Source organism: Neovison vison, chromosome 7 (genome assembly GCF_020171115.1).
Source record: "Neovison vison isolate M4711 chromosome 7, ASM_NN_V1, whole genome shotgun sequence".
Classification (NCBI taxonomy): domain Eukaryota; kingdom Metazoa; phylum Chordata; class Mammalia; order Carnivora; family Mustelidae; genus Neogale; species Neogale vison.
In genome coordinates, this window is record NC_058097.1 from 118,078,203 (window position 1) to 118,098,225 (window position 20,023).

Sequence of the window (20,023 nt, forward strand, 5' to 3'; positions counted from 1 at the left end):
AAATAGCCAAGATACGGAAGCAACCTAAGTGTCCATCAAGAGAGGAATGCATAGGGGCGCCTGGGTGTCTCAGTGGGTTAAAGCTTCTGCCTTCGGCTCAGTCATGATCCCACAGTCCTGGGATTGAGGCCTGCACTGGGCTCTCTGCTCAGCAGGGAGACGGCTTCCCCCTCTCTCTCTGCCTGCTTGTGATCTCAGTCAAGTAAATAAAAAAATTCTTTAAAAAAAAAAAAAAAAAGAGAGATGAATGCATAAAGATGTGGTAGACACATACACACAAGGAATAGTTTTCATTCATCTCTTGATGCTGGCTGGGAGATAGCACTATGAGAAGTACTGGTCTATTCTAAACTTAATATGGAGCCAATGTTGGGGCGCCTGGGTGGCTCATTGGGTTAAGCCGCTGCCTTCGGCTCAGGTCATGATCCCAGGGTCCTGGGATCGAGTCCCGCATCGGGCTCTCTGCTCAGCAGGGAGCCTGCTTCCCTCTCTCTCTCTCTGCTTGCCTCTCTGTCTACTTGTAATCTCTGTCTGTCAAATAAACAAATAAAATCTTTAAAAAAAAAAATATGGAGCCAATGTCAAATGAGTCATTATCCATTCTTTATTTCCTGAGTAAGTTATTCCAATCCATTTCTTTTTTTCTTTGAATGAGAGAGAAAGAGAAAGTATGAACAAGGGAGCGGTAGAGGGACAAGCAGACTTCCAGATGAGTGTGGAGCCTAACACAGGACTTGATCCCAGGACCCTGAGATCATGACCTGAGTTGAAGTCAGATTTGTCTAACCAAATGAGCCACCTAGATGCCCCCAGCTTATTTGTAAATAAATTTCTAGACAACATATGTCAGAGAGAAAAGCACATCCTATATGGTGGAAGTGTATTATTTTTCCCAACAATTTGCCCTCTATAATAAATTTCATCTTCTTTAAAAATGACATGCTGCGGGGCACCTGGGTGGCTCAGTGGGTTAAGCCTCTGCTTTCAGCTCAGGTCATGATCCGGGGGTCCTGGGATGGAGCCCCGTATCGGGCTCTCCGTTCAGCAGGGAGCCTGCTTCCCTTCCTCTCTCTCTGCCTGCCTCTCTGCCCACTTGTGATCTCTGTCTGTCAAATAAATAAAATCTTTTAAAAAAATGACATGCTGCTATAATGCTATTTTGAAAATCATTTGTATCATTCCCTATGAATTATCACCTATAATGAATGAGTTTTTCTGGGACTAGCCCAAAATCAATATAGTAGTATTAGAACACAACCGTGTAAAAAAAAAAAAAAAAAAAAAAAAGAACAGAACACTGGACTATGAAAATCATATCACTGAAAAGGATTTAATGAATTTTACCTTTCAAGTGGGAACTCAATTATGGTATGAAACTTCCCCTGAAGTGCAGCAGGTCCTTCTCCGACTTCAATATATTTATTTTCAGTCACAATTGGAGAGTTGACCTGAGCTTGTGTTCGTGCCTGGGCTTCCTCCAATGTTAGCAGCTTGGTGGACGGAGAGGAAACCAGCAATGACTTGGGTCTTGAGAGAGAAGCTTTGGACAAAAAGAAAAGTGATGAAAAGAGTCAAGATCTTTGGCATAGGTAAAAAATGTGAGTGTGCGTACATCGATCTCCATCTGTCTACCTATCTCTGCTCTTTTATTTAAATGGCAAAACAACAGGGGTTTATAATGGATGAGGAAAAGAAGGATACACACCAGGATGTTAACAATGACACATATATAAATATAAATTCCTTAGGTAATAACTATTTTCCTTTCTTAAAAGATACCAAGCAAGGCCTGGTATCACTCAGATATCTCAGATTTGGAAAAAATTTTTTTCTTTCACTGTTCCATATTATATAACTTTATATGCAAAAAGTAGGTGGCACGGGGTACTTTTTAATGTGTCATAACCTTAGATCATAATAGGGCTAATGCAGTATTCATTAAATACTGAACACCCACAAAGTAACTGTTAAACCATGCATTTTGGGAAGTGGACATAAATTACCTGCTTTCTACCAAAGACAGATTTATTCAACTGAGATGAGAAATGCAGTTTTCCATGCCTTTGGAAGTTTATCCCTGTTCCTCATAAACAAAATCTGTGAGAGCCATACCTGCCCCGTCCTGAATGACGGCACTGATTTTCCCACTGAAGAGGACGTCTACATGATTCAGGATGAATTCAACCACTACAGACTGAATTCTCACTTCCATGAAAGCTGCTGTTCCACTGAAGCAGGCAGATTCTATCTGTTTTGATCTGTGGGAGAACCAACATAACCATCAGAGAATCCCAAAGACAGCAGCTTTAAAGGGCATTATTATTATTATTATTATTTTTTTAATGTGTAAACCACAAAGAGACCAGAGGAAGAAAGCATACTTTAATACTTTGGCTAAGCCCCACTTGCCTCTTTCACGGAGATGCTCATAAAAACAGCAGATGAATTTTACCTTTAAAAACTGTCCTCAAGGAACACTGACAAATTAGACTTTGATTTAAGATGACTAGTTCTACTTAAGGTCATAAGTCAAATGCAACTTACCTTAGCAGGTTTGGAGCCCAAACAATTGCTAGGTTTTTTGCATGCATATTTGTGATGGAACAATAATCAGCTAGAAGAGACAAGTGTCTCATCAGGAACTCCAGCGTTCTGGAAAACGCAATGTAACATATTAATGAAAAGAAACAGTATGTAGCAGTACAGGGCATAAAAGCCCTACTAATTAATTTTTAAGATTTCAACAGAAAAATAGAAAAGGAAACCATACAAACTCCAACAGAATTTTTTGTTGCGTCTTAGGTCTGAATATGATTGCCACAGAAGTGTCAGAAGAATATTATGAATCCTATATTCTATACATAGTAATCACATCTCCAGAGTATAAGAAAAAAAAAATCTAAGGTAGACACAGTAAGAAATTAACACTTCTGACAGGACTGGTTCCAAGAAAACGGCCTTAGTTTTTAAAAATCTTTAGAAATATTTGCTCCTGGCTGTCAGACATCTAGTTTCAAAACACCAGTGAAGTAAATCTTCCATAAAAACTAGTTCCTAAACAAATGATATCATGAAGTTATATTATTCTACTTGTAGCAGCTACACTAACAGGAGAGGATTTAAACTTTTCTTTTATAAAAGGAAACAGTATTTCATAGGCCTAAAAGATTAAAAGAAAAATTGCAGTAGGCACCAAGGGGAGAGAAGAGTTGAGCAACTATATATACATATATACACATACACATATATACACATACACACATATTTACACATATACATATATATATACACATACACACATATTTATACATACACATATATACATATACATATACACACATATACATATACGCATGTATACACATATATATACATATACACATATACACTTATATATGGGGTGGATATTAAGTAACAGGGCAGAACATTTTTGGAAAGAAGGCATGATCAGCTTAAACGCAAGTTAAATCAGATAAACACAAAGAGGTATTACCTAGCAGCTCCTGCTTCTCTCAAAATGTCCCCACCTACTTGTACAGGGATTGAAACTATTAAAGACAATGTATAGGGAACAGAAATTTGAGACAGTTATTTGCAACAGTTATGAAAGTTCAAGTGTGGTCAGCATGTGAGCCTCAAAGACCAAGATGAGCCCATGGTGAATCAGAAGAAAAAGCAGACAGCAGCTAGCAGCACTGCTCAAGAGGCTTTCTGCAGGAATCTCAGTGAATTCCCACAGCAGCCTGATCTGCCCAGTGCTACCACCTCCCAGACTATGGAGGAGAAAGCCGAGGCGTGCTCAGGTTCTGTCTCAAATCAAGGTCAGCTTGGCTTCCCAGTCTCTCATTCAGTATCCTCTACTGCAACTGCTCTGCAGTACAAATGGTACTTGTTGGTACCTCCTATACATACGCAGATACAAAAGACAGACAGACAGAAATGAGGCTGGTCTGGAGACAATGTTAAGGTGGGAAGCTTGAGAAATGGGTTTAGGAAACATGTAAAATTTTATTATTTTGAGTGGGGGGGTAGATGAAGGAAGGGAAATATTTAAGTACTTCAGAAATATATTTTAGAAGAAATGCAAATCAAAACAACCAAAGATGGCATTTTATTCACATTATCTGTTTGTAAAAATGTTTTTTAAAAGCTCATAGGGAATTTTAGTCAGAGTCCCATGAAATGAGCATTTTAATAGTCAGCAGAGTACAAGCTGCAAAAATCTTCATAGAATACAATTTGGAAATTGCTGTATATTGGGGGAAAAATTTAGTACCTTTTGACTTCTAAGAATTGAATTTTCAGGTCTTCATTCAAAAAAAAAAAATCTAGATTTCCAAAAAGATTCATGTAAATGGATGGTCTTCAGAGTAATGTTCAAAACTGAGAGAGGAAAATAACCCACCACAGAATACAAACTAGTGCAGCCACTGTGGAAAAGAGTATGGAGGTTCCTCAAAAAGTTAAAAATAGAGCTACCTACCCGACAGTCCAATAATGAAACTACTGGTTATTTATCCCAAAATAGAAAAGCACTAATTCAAAGGGATACATGTACCCCTATGTTTACTACAGCATCATTTACCAGAGCCAAACTACGGAAGCAGCCCGAGTGTCCATCAGTGGATGAACAAAGAAGAGGTGGTGTACACATTCAATGGAATACTATTCATCTATAAAAAGAATGAGATCTTGCCATTTGCAACAATATGGATGGAGCTAAAGAGTAAAAGTCTAGGTGAAATAAGTCAGAGAAAGACAAGTAATATATGATTTCACTCATATGTGGGGTTTAAGAAACAAAACAAACAAGCAAATTAGGGAAAGGTTAAATAACATATAGCCCATTCACATAAGAGAACACTATTAAAAATCATGTTTTTTCAAGAATATCTGAGGAACTAGGAAATGTGAATATTAATATCTTAAAAGTCGGGATGGAAAGAGATATATTAAAGGAGATTAATACTCAAATTATGTAGAAGAAATTTGAATATAAAAACATAGAGCAGGAGATACATCAAAATGAATTTTATATAATACAGAGTAGGAGATACATTTATAGGAAACAATATATATAAAACATGTGGGCATGTGCTGTAGGTAATATATATTAGGAATATGGAAGATAATATCAGCAAGCTATAAAGTATATGGTGCATAAAATATATAAAATGTATATGCAATATATATTATTGAACATTTACTATGTGCAAGGTTCTATTCTGAGAATACAATAATGAACAAGAAAAAATTCAAGACCTCAAGGAGCTTGTGTTTTAGAGGGATTATACATAAAGTAGGCAATAAAGAGAGTGAGAACATACAGTAGGATATACAATATATAATAAATAACAGGCAAAGATATATAATGTTCAAGATTAAATAGATAAGTAGTAAGGAAGCTACATACGTAATTAGTAAAGGAAATATCTATATATTATTGAGAAATATCTCTATTTATATAATAAGGGAGAATATATATGATGTAGGAAAAATATGAATGTAGTTAAAGAAGATAACTGTAATATAACAGAAAAGTTATATGTATCAATATATACTGTAAGCTTTCTGAAAGCCAATGTTTATGCAAGGTTATTTTAATTCATAATGAAGTTAAATGCTATCAATACTGTATTTAGACATGATTAAAAAAATATTTTCTTGCTTCTATAGGAGATATATATGTATGTAAGTATATATACACACAGACATTTATACATTCACACTATAGACAAAACAAAAAAGTAAAAGCATAGATATACATAACAATAGTAAAAGGGGTGATTAACTCATATGAAAAGCACTTACAGAACAGGCCTTGCTCTAAGAGCTACTCTTTTGATATTCATAATAATCCTAACAGAAAAGTACCAGTAGTCTCTATTTTAAAAACGAAACTGAGGCCAAGAGGCAAAGGGACTTGCCTAAGGTCACAAGGTCACATAGCTCATACAGATAATTTGGCTCCAAAGTCCCTACATTATAATACCTAATACACAGACACTATATATCAGGTAACATATATGTACTACACAACAGGGGAAAAGAGATATAAGTAAAACATATGTTGGGAGATTTGTTTATATAAAATATAAAATATATAGGAGATGTATGTACTTTACCATATGAGAAACATACACATACAAGATATATACACATACATACTCTCTATTACATACAAACACACACACATACACATGCACATGCATTTACACTCTCTCCATGTATATCTCTTCTTACTGAAGTTCTCTTAATTCACTCACAATATTAACCAATAGTCTTGGTTCCCTCTGTAAAATGTCCTGATTGGTGTCTAAGGTACTATAAATTGTTTTGCCTATAGATTTCTCTCCTGAAACCATTTTGACTAAATATGATTTAAATTCTAAGCTTACCTAAAGCCAATTTTAAGTGTTAATCTGTGTATGCAAGATTATTTTAATTCACAATGAAGTTAAATGTTATTGCACTTATAAAATATGACTTTTAAAAAAAGAATTTTTATTTCTCGCTTCCATGAAATCTGTTGACTATTTTGCAGTCTTGATAAAGATGAGTTGCCAAATGAGGAAGGAACAAATTCTATGATAAGCAGAAAACAATTTAAAACAAAACCTACAATTACTAGTAATATTCTCATAGAGAGAACAGATTATATCCATGAGGTAAGAGAAGGATGCTATAAAGTAGGATCATTCAGAAGAATAAGAATGGGTGTTCTCGGAAATCATTTTCTTTTAAAGATTTTATTTATTTATTTGACAGAGAGAGATCACAAGCAGATGGAGAGGCAGGCAGAGAGGGAGATAGAGGGAAGCAGGCTCCCTGCTGAGCAGAGAGCCCGATGCGGGACTCGATCCCAGGACCCGGAGATCATGACCCGAGCCGAAGGCAGCGGCTTAACCCACTGAGCCACCCAGGCACAAATCAAGAAATGGCCAGGGGGTGCCTGGGTGGCTCAGTGGGTTAAGCCTCTGCCTTTGGCTCAGGTCATGATCCCAGAGTCCTGGGATCAAGCCCCACATCAGGCTCTCTGCTCAGCAGGGAGCCTGCTTCCCCTCCTCTCTCTCTCTGCCTGCTTCTCTGTCTACTTGTGATTTCCCTGTCAAAAAAATAAATAAAATCTTTTAAAAAAATGGCCTGGAGGAAATCTATACATGGACACTGACAAAGAGAAGGTAAGAAATGAAAGAACTGGTTCAAGAACTACAATAAATCTAGAAAGAGAATAGAGAAAAGGGTTGGGTTTAAGTTGCCATGAGAACTATTGAGGAAATAATAGCAAGAAAAATGTTTGGAAGTTCCCTGATGGAAAGGCCCCAACAAGTGCCCCCAGCAAAGGAAGAAAAAGAACCCACTCCAAGACAAGTCAATGTGAAAACTGAACACTAGGTATGTTCTAAGTGTAAAAGCATCCAGAAAGGATACAGACAAAACAAAATGCGTCATATTAAGAACTGGCAGACTAGAATCAGATATCACTGCAGCATATCTGCTTAGATGACAGTGGTGTGATACTACCAAAATCATGGGAAAAATTATTTACAGACTAAAATTCCATAGTTATCAATCAAATGCAAGAGTTGAATAAGAGCATTTCCATATCAATGTCTCAAAACATTTACTTCCCTTATAGCTCTTCTCAGAAAGCTACTGAAGATGTCTACTACACAGCAGGGAGGACAGACAAGGGCACCCCAAAAAGAAGGATCCAACTCATGCAGGAGGCAATGAAGAGAACTTCCAAAATGAGGGGGAAGAGTTGAAGGTGTTATAGTTCTAAAGAGCATTCAGCCTGGACTGAGGGACTGAGTAGTGGGATAAAAGGCTCCAGGAGGGATGTTTCCATGGGAGACACACACACACACACACACACACACACACAGTTCTGGGAGAACATACATAGTCCTGTGAGAGAGTTTCAGGGATAAATTAGTGATGAACAGAAACTTAGCAAACCAAACATGGGCAAGTGCTCCACAAACACACACAAAGTTAACCTGGAAAGGAAATAGAAGTCTAGTACATATTATGTGCGCTTGTAAATAACAGTTAACAAAGTTATGACAACACAGACAGTGAATACTGATTTAACTCCAAATGTTGACAAGACCAGACTATGAAGACAAGAGAAGGGGAAACGTGTGTCTGTGCAGTATTAGGGTGGGTGGGTAAAGAAATCTAAATTTCATTTACTTAAAAGGAAGGTAAAAATAACATCTAAAAATGAAAAATCAAGAAATAAAACCATAAGCATGTTATTCAGAAACAGCTAAGGAGACATCAGAAAGGGGAGCTGTGAGGCAGGAAACTGCTATTTTTCACTGGCCGCAATGCAGACCATTTGACTTTTTAAAAATTATGTACATATATGTTATATTGGTCTTTTTTTTCTTAATTTAGAGAAAAAAGACATATTTACATGGTACCTCCTATTAAAACTACCAAGTCAAGAAGTCTTGGCTTAATTCTAATAATCTGTCTTGCTATGCTTTGTATTAAAAACAAAATACTAAGGACCAGACTTATTCACACATTTTAACATTAAAAAAAATCTTCTTAAGAAGGTATTATTAGTATTCTTTTCACAGATACAGAGATTAATGCTTGGAGAGGTCATGAAGGAAGTGATGAAGTTGCAAATTCAAATTCAGATGTATCAAAGCTAATATTTGTTATATTGCAGTAGGTTTCTTTTTCTGGTAATTTAAAAAGTCCCTTTCCTCCTTAAAATATTGTTCAATAACTGTGTATTATCACATTTGTCTCCTCAAACCTTCTTTTTCAGGACTGAATACATGAATACCTGAATTTCTTGAGCTTCCTTCAAAAAAGCTCTTTTGTGTTGTATTTTTTTCACTCTTCAGTGGGTCCTTAAGAACTTCTTTAATTTCCTCACATTTCTCTTAAGACACACATTAATGGCACAATGAGTCAACGCTAAGTTACCTTTTGGCTCTTGATCATCATGATTTACAGCTATAGTGTGGACTTAAAAAAAAAGTGCTGATCTTTAATGTTGATTAAAACTTTAGGAGTGTGTGGCTGGCTCAGTCAGAAGAGTGTGTGACTCTTGATCTCAGGATTATGAGTTTGAGTCCCATGTTGGGTGTAGAGATTACTTAACTAAATTAAAAAAAATTTTAGTGTTGAATTAGTGCTGAGTTTAAAAAAAAATATATATATATATGTGTGTGTGTATATATATATATATATGAACTATGTCATTTTGAAAAAGAAAGCACCAAATTATTTAATTTATATATTACTAAAACATCTACTGCATTTAATTTTCTGTCAGTAACTGAAATTTTAAAATTTTACCTTTGCCTTTTGCATATCATCATCTATGGTTTGTACTGTTTTCTTTCTCTCACTAAATGGCATTCATCTTCAATTTTATTCTGGTCTTTTCAGATATGAGCAAAAATATTTCTGAGAGTCCAAACTAATATACAAATTAAACTAACTCTTAAAAAATAGCAACAACATGGGGTGCCTGGGTGGCTTAGTGGGTTAAAGTCTCTGCCTTTGGCTCAGGTCATGATCCCAAGGTCCTGGGATCAAGCTCAGCAGGGAGCCTGCTTCCCTCTCTCTCTCTGCCTGCCTCTGCCTACTTGTGATCTCTGTCAATAAATAAATAAAATCTTAAAAAAAAAAAAAAAGGAGCAACTACAAAACCAATGAATAAGAACAAAACCTACAAAACACCCAAAAAACAGGTCTGTTGATCATCTGAGAGTCTCCTGAGGAAGAATTCTGAGACACCTATTAGAGGCTGTGGTTCTATGTAGTTTGGACATCTTTTGAAAAAGAAAAGAGGAATCCAGTAAACAGGAATCCAGTACTTTGTCTACATTTTGGACTCAAGCAATTACAAGTCAAATATTCACACATGTGATCACACACCCCAATATTTCTCAGTGACTCAAAAGACAAAGAAAACAACAAAACCAGGTTTAGTCAACTATCCATTTGTTCATTTATTCATTCATTAATTCAACATTTATTAAGTGCCTATCAGATGCCAAACACTACTCCTTGGGATACAACGACAAATAAACATAATGTTTGAACAAATGGAAGTTTATATAGAACTCCACGGAAATTTAAATAGTTAAAAACCCAAAGGAAAAAACCACTCTTCGCATCAAATGACTTGTACTTTTGGGTGATATCTTAGAACACACGATTTACCTGTAGTGTGGAGGAGGGAGCTGCTGGATGACGTCATGAATTTTTATCAGCCTTTCTTCATCTGTTGCTGCTGAAACAGCATCCTGCAACAATCACAATGTGAGATAAACCAGTAGTCTTTGTTGGTAAAAATGAAAGTTCTTCACTTACAATTCAGTTCCACTCAACTCTTTGATGCTGAACAACAAGGAAACACAGAGTATCAAGAAAGTAAACTTTGTTTCCATACTATGTGGACATTGAAATCTACTGAAAGAGAACTTTTTTAAAAACTTTATGGTAACCAATGTCTACAGTGGTAAGAGTAGTGGATCAAAGTTAGAAACTAAAAGAAAGAAAATGTGAAAACACTGAAGACTATGGACTAGCTAGCAATAACTGCTTTTTTGTTTTCTTTAAAGGAATATTTTAGTCACAGAACTATTTCTTACTCATGTAAACCACCCTTATACACTTTGAATAAAATCATCAGAGCGAAACTCCAAAGAGAATTCGATTAAAAATGACTTTACTCACAGAAAATTTCTCATACAGCTGGTAGGTGAGCAGAGGGTTTGGGAGCTCTCGAAAATACAGCTTACAGAGGGAGCCCACAGAATGGATGTCCTGAACATACGGTTCTTTTGTCAGGTCGGGGACATGTTCAGAGTCAAATTCATGGCTAACAGATGAGAGACAAAACAAAATTATTTTATTGAAGAAAAAGCAAATATAGGGCTTAAAACAGAAACCAAAGTTAATGTTTTATTCAAATGATTATATTTTACATAAACTCTACTTGGACTTCAGCAGTAACTGGATGTCTGGTCATAAGACACGTATTTTTCTAAGTACGAATTATGAGCACAACTCTCAAATTAAAATGGACAACAATCTCTGAAATGCATACAGATGAGCAGCTCTTAACACAGATCTGAAAACTGAAACTACAATTCCTAATTTCTAATGGTTCGAATATACAAAATTCTAGCAATTCTGCAAACTAGGGCTGAATAGCAGTGGTCCATGAGCAACTCTGTAAAGAAATCCCTCAGGTACAAGAAGTCTAGTTCAGAAATACTTTACTGAAGAAAGGTAAAGGAGCCAGAAATAATATAAAGCAACTTCTAGCTAACTAAAATTTACTAGCCAGCAAAATCTATAGTGTAAAGTGAGTGAAATGAAAGTTCTATTTGGAATACTAAGGCAGGTGAGGCTCATTCTCCAGGAGGTTAATTAACGTTCATCTGTAGGCATGGGTCTACTTAACAACCTAGGGGATTAGTATATGTGGACAATGTGAATGAATATGAGATCTGCTGCATTTGAAACTTAAGGCTGATATTGTCTTTAGCCAAGAATCAACTTAAGTATTTTCCAAACATGCATTCCTGAAAATAGAGATGACCTCTGTGGTCAATTAGAATACTAAAATCTGTGTGGAATAATGGCAATTACCATGCACCACAGTGAAAAATAAAGGATAATAACATATTGAGGATAGACTAGAAACTGGGAGACTAAGCAAAAATAAAATATCTATTGCTCATCTAAAGGAGACCACTATTTTTGTCTCTGAGAAGGGGAGAGGATGTAGCATACGTAAGACATACACACTTGAGCATACACTACAGCTCTGGGGTCAAATGAGATTAGAAGTTTCACTGTAGAAATGCAAATAATTATGAAAATATTATGAAAAACTATATGCCAATAATTTGGACAACCTGGAAAAATGGATAAATTCCTAGAGGCTTAAACTACCAAAACTGAAACAGGAAAAAACAGAAAACTTGACAGACTGATAACTAGCAATGAAATCGATTCAGTAATCAAAAATCTCCCAACGAGGGACGCCTGGGTGGCTCAGTTGGTTGGACGACTGCCTTCGGCTCAGGGCGTGATCCTGGAGTCCCGGGATCGAGTCCCACATCAGGCTCCCAGCTCCATGGGGAGTCTGCTTCGCTCTCTGACCTTCTCCTCGCTCATGCTCTCTCTCACTGTTTCTCTCTCTCAAATAAATAAATAAAATCTTTAAAAAAAAAAAAAAAATCTCCCAACGAAAAAAGTCCAGGACGAGATGGCTTCAAGGGTGAAATCTAAAAACATGTAAGGAAGAATTAATACTTATTCTTCTCAAACTATTCCAAAAAACAGATAAGAAAGGAAAACTTCCAAACTCATTCTATGAGGCCAGCATTATTCTGATTCTAAAACCAGAGGAAAAAAATCCACTAAAATAGAGAAGTATAGGCCAATATCCCTGATGAATACAGAAGCAAACAGTCTCAATAAAACATGAGTAAAATGAATCTGACAGGACATTAAAAGTCATTCACCCTGATCAAGTGAGATTTATTCATTGGTTACCAGGGTGGTTCAACAGAATGCTTCACTTGTTGATTTTAATTAAGAACTAAGGAATAACTTATTACAGGGTAAATTTTCATTTCTCATGGTCTTCATGGATTCAAACTTCAAAATTTAGTAAATCTTCAAATACTGCAGTGAGGCAAAATACAAGTATTGAAGATGTTAAGGGGACATGGTTTTCAAATACAACAGATAAGAAATGGGATCCAGGAAAACATTTACAGAAAACACTATGGATATGATTTCCTACTTTACCTAAACTGTATTACTGAAAATTATGGTTATCAATGTGACTAATTTTTTAAAATCATTTCACTTTAATAAATTACAGTAGGAATGAAAAAGAAAATGCCAAATGAGGTTTTACCGTAGTCTCTGGATATTAGAGGCAACGCCAGAGAGACGATATATTCCATCCACAATGCCATATCTCTCGATGAATGCTGTGCAGCTCTGAAGAACCTGGGGCACTGAAGAGAATTTTTAAAGACATGGATTACACCAGGAGTATCCCATCTCAACAAGTCACCAAAAAATGAGGATGTCTTAGTGTTCCTAAGTAAAACAAAATCTGTAAATTAAAATTACAAGGGGCAGAGATTAACCTACTACAAAAAGTGATGAGGACATATTTACTTATCTTCACATCTAAACTAGACAACTGGTTCCTGAATATCAAGACGGGCTCTCTCCCATTACATTTAAATAAGTGGAAGAATCTGTATGTTATTAGGATAATCTCTCGAAGGTCTTCAACAGCAGTCTTGCTTAGGTTACAGCACTAAGATGAACTGTTCTGTCCTAAACCATGCCAGACTTAAATATATATATATACATATATATATATGTATATATATATTTTTTCAGCTGAATTTCATACATAGAAAATGGATATACAAAGTTAATGCTTATTCCAACACTATAATTGCCTAGAAGTGCTCCAATTTCTCACTTTGAAAAGTTTCTTCCATCTTTTCATAGCTAATGCTAATTTTAAATGTTATCCAATAAACCAAACACTGACATAAGGCAAAGGACAAAGCAACTTCAAGTAGAAGGAATCTTTTGATTTCCTGCCTATCCTTACATTAATATTGCTTTACATTAAATACTATGAGCTCATCAATAAGTAGAAAGAAAAGAAGGGTCCTTTCTCTGGTCACCTCACTGAGTACCTGACACAAATGGACAGCTGTTCCGGGCCTATAGTCTAGAAAAGACTGTTTGAGGTATAAAATTAAGAATTTTTTATAATCATTCAAAACTGTACAGTAGCTGAAATCTGAACTTTGTCTTATAATGCAGAATGATGAATTTACCAGATTTAATTACTATCTTCATTTGAGAGTGTTAGCTAAAATCCCTGGAAAGAAGGTTTGGAGAACATTATTTGGTCTACAGAAAACTACTACACAAGGGATAAAACGTTCAGATTGGGAAATGAAGCAATTCAGATATTTTAGTAAGTTAATTTTAACTAATGTATTTTAGTTATCACATGTAATACCACTTTATTATTATAACAGACTTTTTCTTGGTTCTCCTGCCTTTTGCTGTTCTTCCGGCATTCTATCTTTTAAATTCTGTCAGATCCTACAATTTACATTTAAAATTTATACTCCTTAGCTTTGAAAAAGTTTTTAAATCAACTATGTTACTGAGCATGTAATATGTGCCAAGCTAATTTTTTTACAATAGATGCTCCCATTTAATTCTCACAGAAATTCACAGGAAAAGAAAGCTCTATCATTATCCCCATCATATAGAGAGGAAGCTGAATCTTAACGAAGTTTTACCTAAGGGCAAGCAGGAAACAACGGCAGAAATGAGATTCTAACTCAAGCAGTCCAAGGAGAAAGCTGATTTTTAACCATGGCAAAATACTGCCTAAAGTATAAGGTCCGTCACAGTTCCATTTATTTATTGTTACCATATTTCCATATTTCACAGCTCTAGGGCAACTGAAGTCCCTCTTTTGCCATACAAACCAGTCATTTTATAAGTCTGGTAGGGAAAAAACAATTTCCTCTCCCTGGTCTCTCTTCCTACAATCACCTTCTTATAAAAAACACCTGGCTGTTGAAAACCTCAATGAACTGCACCTCTTAAGCAAGCCTTCTGTGAATATCTCCAAGGAGACGGAGCTGCACTACGTCCTAGGAGCCCAAAGAACTATGCTATTTTGAAATATTACTTGCTTGTTTATCCAACTATTACTCTTTATTTGTCATGCTTTTAAGGAGAAAAACCATGCTTCATCCATCTTTGTGTATTCAAAATCCAGAAGCACGTCTTGAAACAATGTACAAAATTAACAAATGAATTCATTTATAAGTGCCTTTGTGAACCCAACAAAGTTATAGGACCAAGTCAGCAGAGTAGGGAAATCTCAGTTTTCGTGAGAACCTGTACTCATTTTCAACTGTGTGCTTTCTACCTCTAAAGATGTCCAAGAGTTTTAGTAACAAGAAAGGCACTCAGTTTAGTTGGGGGAGATGAAGGGCAGGCAGAGTTGCCAAGTATGTTTTGTGGACTCATTTTGATATTATGAGCAATCTCTACATCAAACTGTTATGTAAAATATAAAATATCTTACATGAACTTGAGTCTTGCTTCTAATACTGTTCCATCAATGATAACCTCAGTGCCTTAGGTTTCTATCCTTACAAACTACAAGTAAAATAAAATGAATTGGAACCTGGAAAATTTCTATCACCTACTTCGAAGCAAATATATTTAGAGACTACTGGGGTAACTAACTTAATGACTCAAAGAAAGAAAGGCACACAGAGCTTTAATTTTTTTCTGAAAAGATACTTCTCATTCTTTATGCTCCAAATTAGCATGCTAACTCACACTGCTACATAAAGCCCTTCAGAATACAGGGTTTTCTTTTTGTATTATCAGGCTCTCCTAGTATACATTACATAATCTTTACAAAAATAAGCTACCATCCATTAAAAAGTACAGATTATTCTCTTGGGGCTCTCACAAACATGTGAAATTAAATTCATACCTGCTTATAGTCTCCCAAACAGGTAGGCAAACTTCAAAAATGCAGGGAGTTGGAGGTCTTTCCCTGATAATATGGCTAAGGTTCTGCAAACATAATACTTCATTGAAAACACCTGAATTGTTTCTTTACATTTTATGTTCCCTAGGTAAAAAGACTGAATGTCCACTAATCACATAATGGGTCTTCATAAATAAAATTACCCAACTGAACAACGCTATTACTTAGAATTCTTAGAGAGACAAATGAGACAGTTATTTAAAATGGGTAGCAAAATGAAAGAGAAAAGCACAAACTTTCATTCTAAAGAAAAGAGTGTAGAAACTGACGAATAGTATCAGCAGATAAAAAGAAAAGATTTGGTTTCTCTTTTCACTAACATATAAGAAAGCAATATGGGAACCCAATACAGTATTAGAAGACATCCTAGTTAGAAAGGCATCCTATTAACTATCGTTTCCTTCCAAACCATCTAACAAACCAGGCAAGTGCATAGTAAACAATGGCCCAGTCAAAACACAGCTTGAAATCTTCAAACTGGTTCTTCCGAAAGATGATAGGACTTTAAGAATTATCCCCACACATCCTATAATCCGATCCACTTTTATTTAGTATTTATATCATCATGGCAACATAAGCACACCCCGTCGAAGTTGAAACTGATGACCCTTAAGATTAGAATCATGGCTATGAGACGTATGCGATTAAGTAGGACACAAACTGGTCTTTGGTTTTTCTTGACAGTTGCAGTTTCATTTCTGCCCTTTTCTCATCCATTCATTCACTCACTCACTCATTCATCAGTCATTTATTAATCCCTTCTATATGCCAGATATCATGCATGCATTCTGTGATACAGAGGATGAAAGAGTTGACTTCCAGTCAGGTTGGTGGCTTCTGGGCCAGGAGTACATTGGTACAGTATTATTAGCTGTTAGAATGTGCATTAGGATTTTTCGTTAGGAAAATATCATTAGCTAAAGGATTAATTTCAGGGTTATTTGGGCCTTCTTCCCCCCCCCCACCCCCGTGTGCTCTGATTTCTGTATATTTACAGGCACCTGGGTAGCTCAGTCAGTTAAGAGTCTGCCTTCAGCTCGGGTCAGGATTACAGGGTCCTGGGAAAGAGCCCAGTATCAGGTTCCTTGCTCAGCGGGGAGTCTGCTTCCCCCACCACTCCCCCGCCTCTCCTCTTTGCTTGTGTTCTTCTCTAATAAATGAATAAAATCTTTAAAAAAATTTTTCTGTACTTATAGTAGTTTTCTTAAAAAGCCACTTGCTCAAACACAGAAATACGTGCAGGCAACAGTGTTTCCTCACCTTGAGTTTTTAAATTTTCGTATTTTGTACCAACTCTAAGGGTTTGTTTGTTGTTTTTTTTTTTTTTTTAGAGAACCAAGCTTTCTACAAAGTTCTCACTTTTTTACAATTTCATTTCAAATCTCATTTTAAGGAAATATGATTTCAAATTGTGCAACAAACAAAACAAGTCCTATAAAAAAAAATGATACCTGAAAACTCTTTGCTCTGCTAGAATAAAGGTATCATAGTTAGGGAATGCATCAACACTGTAGTTATTAAGTTTGTTAATTTTCAGAAAGAAATGAGATACTGGCATCTGTCTTCTCCTATCATACTAACAATGGAAACACCCCTGAAACTTCTAAGTACAACTAAAACTTGCTGAGTTGATGTGTGAAAGCTAAAGAGCATGGCAGAACAAACGAGAAAACACTCCCTCATATTAATATCACATCCAAGCAAGGCTGAACAAAACTAGATACAAAAGAAATAAAAATGAAAAAGAGATACAAAAGAAAAAAGAAACTAAGATAACAAAAAACATTTAACTCTATAATTAAGGATGCCTATGTAAATGACACATTATCTACAAAAAAGTACTATGTGACAAGATTTTTTTTAAAAAAAATCAGTTCTTTAGATAACTGTTATATAATCTTTAAACAACTCAATTATAAACATTATGGTTTGTGGTAGCTGAAATATTGTAAGATCATTCTGAGTAATCCTGGCATCAGAGATCACTTAAAGAACTTTTTAAAAAATGCCTTGTCAGGTTCCTACATGATTTCTTACAACACTTTGTGTGGAAGAAACAGGTCTGGCTTGTCACTTGGTCCGACAGGGTGGTGCTCAAAAGTTTATAAAGCGTTAACAGGATAATCCTCTATAAAGTTAATTATTCATTAGGAATACCATTCAAAGAATGAGTCACTTAGCAAAGCAGCACTCTGAAAGGAGCTTTCATCTTAGAAAAATCTGGTACAAAATCAATTTTATATAGAATAAGGATACTATTTTAAAGTCCAAACTAAAACAGAATAAATATAAGAAAGAAGGATTATACACATTATATAATTATATCTAACTATCCATATCTATATCTCCTTTCTCTTCACAACTACGTATATACTATATAAATATAGCATTCTTCCTTATGATTATTCTGTTTGCACTTAGACTTTAAAATATTATGTATTATATTTTAACTTTTTCCTTTCTTCCTATCCATTCATCCCCTCCATCCATTTATCCAACCACTGAATTCTTGAATCAGAATTTAATTTATAGAGAAATTTAAATTTTTAGCAATAAAAATTGGGAGACTGATCTTGGTATTTTATAGTCTCAAACTTTGACTTTTTTCCTGAAATAGAATTTAAACAATTTATAATAAAATGTGAGAGGAAAACTGGCTGAGAAAGCTATCTGGACAGATACAAAAATAAGAAAGTCTAACAGTTCCTTTGCGGGAAAGTCTTACTCATCCTACAGACCACGAGCATCTCTGATGCTCAAGTGCATTCTTAAACCTTCTTTATTCTGTTATCTCAGAACTCAAATGATAGGTGGAAAGTTCCATACCGTGCAGCTAGCTTAAATGGAATAGATATTGCTTGTGTAATCTGCTTCAAAATGGATTCTAGAGAATTGATATGGAGAAATTGAAGCTTAAATTATGAGATTATAAATTTTATTTTTACCTTCAAAACCTGAATTCAGAAGGTGCTCCCCCAGGTCACAACCAAACACCCTCTCTTTCAAAATCCCCCGCTGCTTCAGCTTCTGTTTTGTTGGACGAGACTTCATGAATGTGCGTAAGAAAGTAATGAGCTTGCCGTGCTTTTTAGACACTAAAAAATAATAACAAAGAGGGAATACCTTAGTTGTGGCAAGAAGTTACATTTTTACCTACTGTGAAAAAACAACAGAAATCTCAACAGGCTGACTGCAAAACAAACTATTACAAGAACACTTTATATTCTGCAGGAAAATTCTATCAGAGGTTTAAGAACAGTTGCTCTACAAATAACATCAGAATTTTATGCCTTCTTCTCACCAACCTGAGATCCTATTTGATGAGACTGTCGGCAAATTTAAGTAATATCTGTGATCTATAAATCAAGATTGGTAAACCAGCCATCTTCCCAAGGCATACCCAACGATGCTACAGGATTATGAATGGGACTCGAGTTTTACTCTACTATATTCCTTTGGAAATCTTTATAATAGGTAAGACCTAAAATGTATAAATGTGGTTTACATTTTTAGTAAATTTTTAAAATATTTTATGTGGTGGTTAGAATTTTTTAAGTTTTTGTTAACCGGAAAAAAAAAACTGAAAAAAGAAACAAATCCCTCTTTCTTGTTTTATAAAGAGGATAATCCCATTAAGATATAGAACACACCTGTCAAACTAATAGCTATATAAAACACATATACAATATAAAAAAATCAGATAGTCTATTAACATACTTCTATAACATACTAATATGTCACCTTAATTCCTCTTAGATATAGCCAAGAAATAAGTACATTATTATGCAGTAAAATATACCCACTGATCCATATATTGAGAAAGACAACAGCAAAAAAATTGAAAACAATCAAATCCCTGGAAAAAATGACTTCTGAAAAGCGCAACCTAAAGGAAAAATTACTCTAAAAGTCAACATATAACAACTAGTATAAGCTCAGAGATTAGCTGTGAGAGAGAAGCCACAATGGCCTCAATCCTCCTACTCACTCTGCTGACAATTACTGGGAGTCTTACTGAATGCTACCATGTAAAGATCCTTGAGTGACCCCAAATCATAAGTCCCCTGAACTGATGCAGCCTCCTGTAGGAACTCCGTGTATCCAAAGAACATGTGGCCTGGGGAACTCCAAGATGGCCTTTGATGGGATTTATGGATCAGATCAGCCATTTGCCTTCCATATCTTTCCATTTTATGAGAAATAGTATTTACAGATATAAGCATCTTTTCTATGAACTGTATGAGGGCGATCAACCATTATGAGTTGCCCATATTTCCTAGAACATGAGATTATCAGTGTTAAAACCAGGAAATCCTAGGCAAACTGTAACAAGGTAGTCATCATAGACCCTACACAGATTAAATAGGTAATTTATTTTTCTACATTCATTATTTAAAA

General features: G+C 35.4%; 1 protein-coding gene across 4 annotated transcripts in view; it reads right to left on the reverse strand.

Moving 5' to 3' along the window:
• The window catches only part of ARHGAP32 (Rho GTPase activating protein 32), a 201,368-nt gene that overhangs the window by 16,472 nt on the left and 164,873 nt on the right, over positions 1-20,023 (reverse strand). For all 4 annotated transcript variants that reach the window (XM_044258195.1, XM_044258194.1, XM_044258196.1 and 1 more), the window contains 7 exons: positions 18,571-18,720; positions 12,920-13,022; positions 10,717-10,861; positions 10,201-10,283; positions 2,545-2,652; positions 2,113-2,258; positions 1,345-1,540 (listed from right to left, as the gene is read on the reverse strand). In XM_044258195.1, the coding sequence (XP_044114130.1) occupies positions 1,345-1,540; positions 2,113-2,258; positions 2,545-2,652; positions 10,201-10,283; positions 10,717-10,861; positions 12,920-13,022; positions 18,571-18,720 (931 nt within the window). The remainder of the gene's footprint in view (positions 1-1,344; positions 1,541-2,112; positions 2,259-2,544; positions 2,653-10,200; positions 10,284-10,716; positions 10,862-12,919; positions 13,023-18,570; positions 18,721-20,023) is intronic.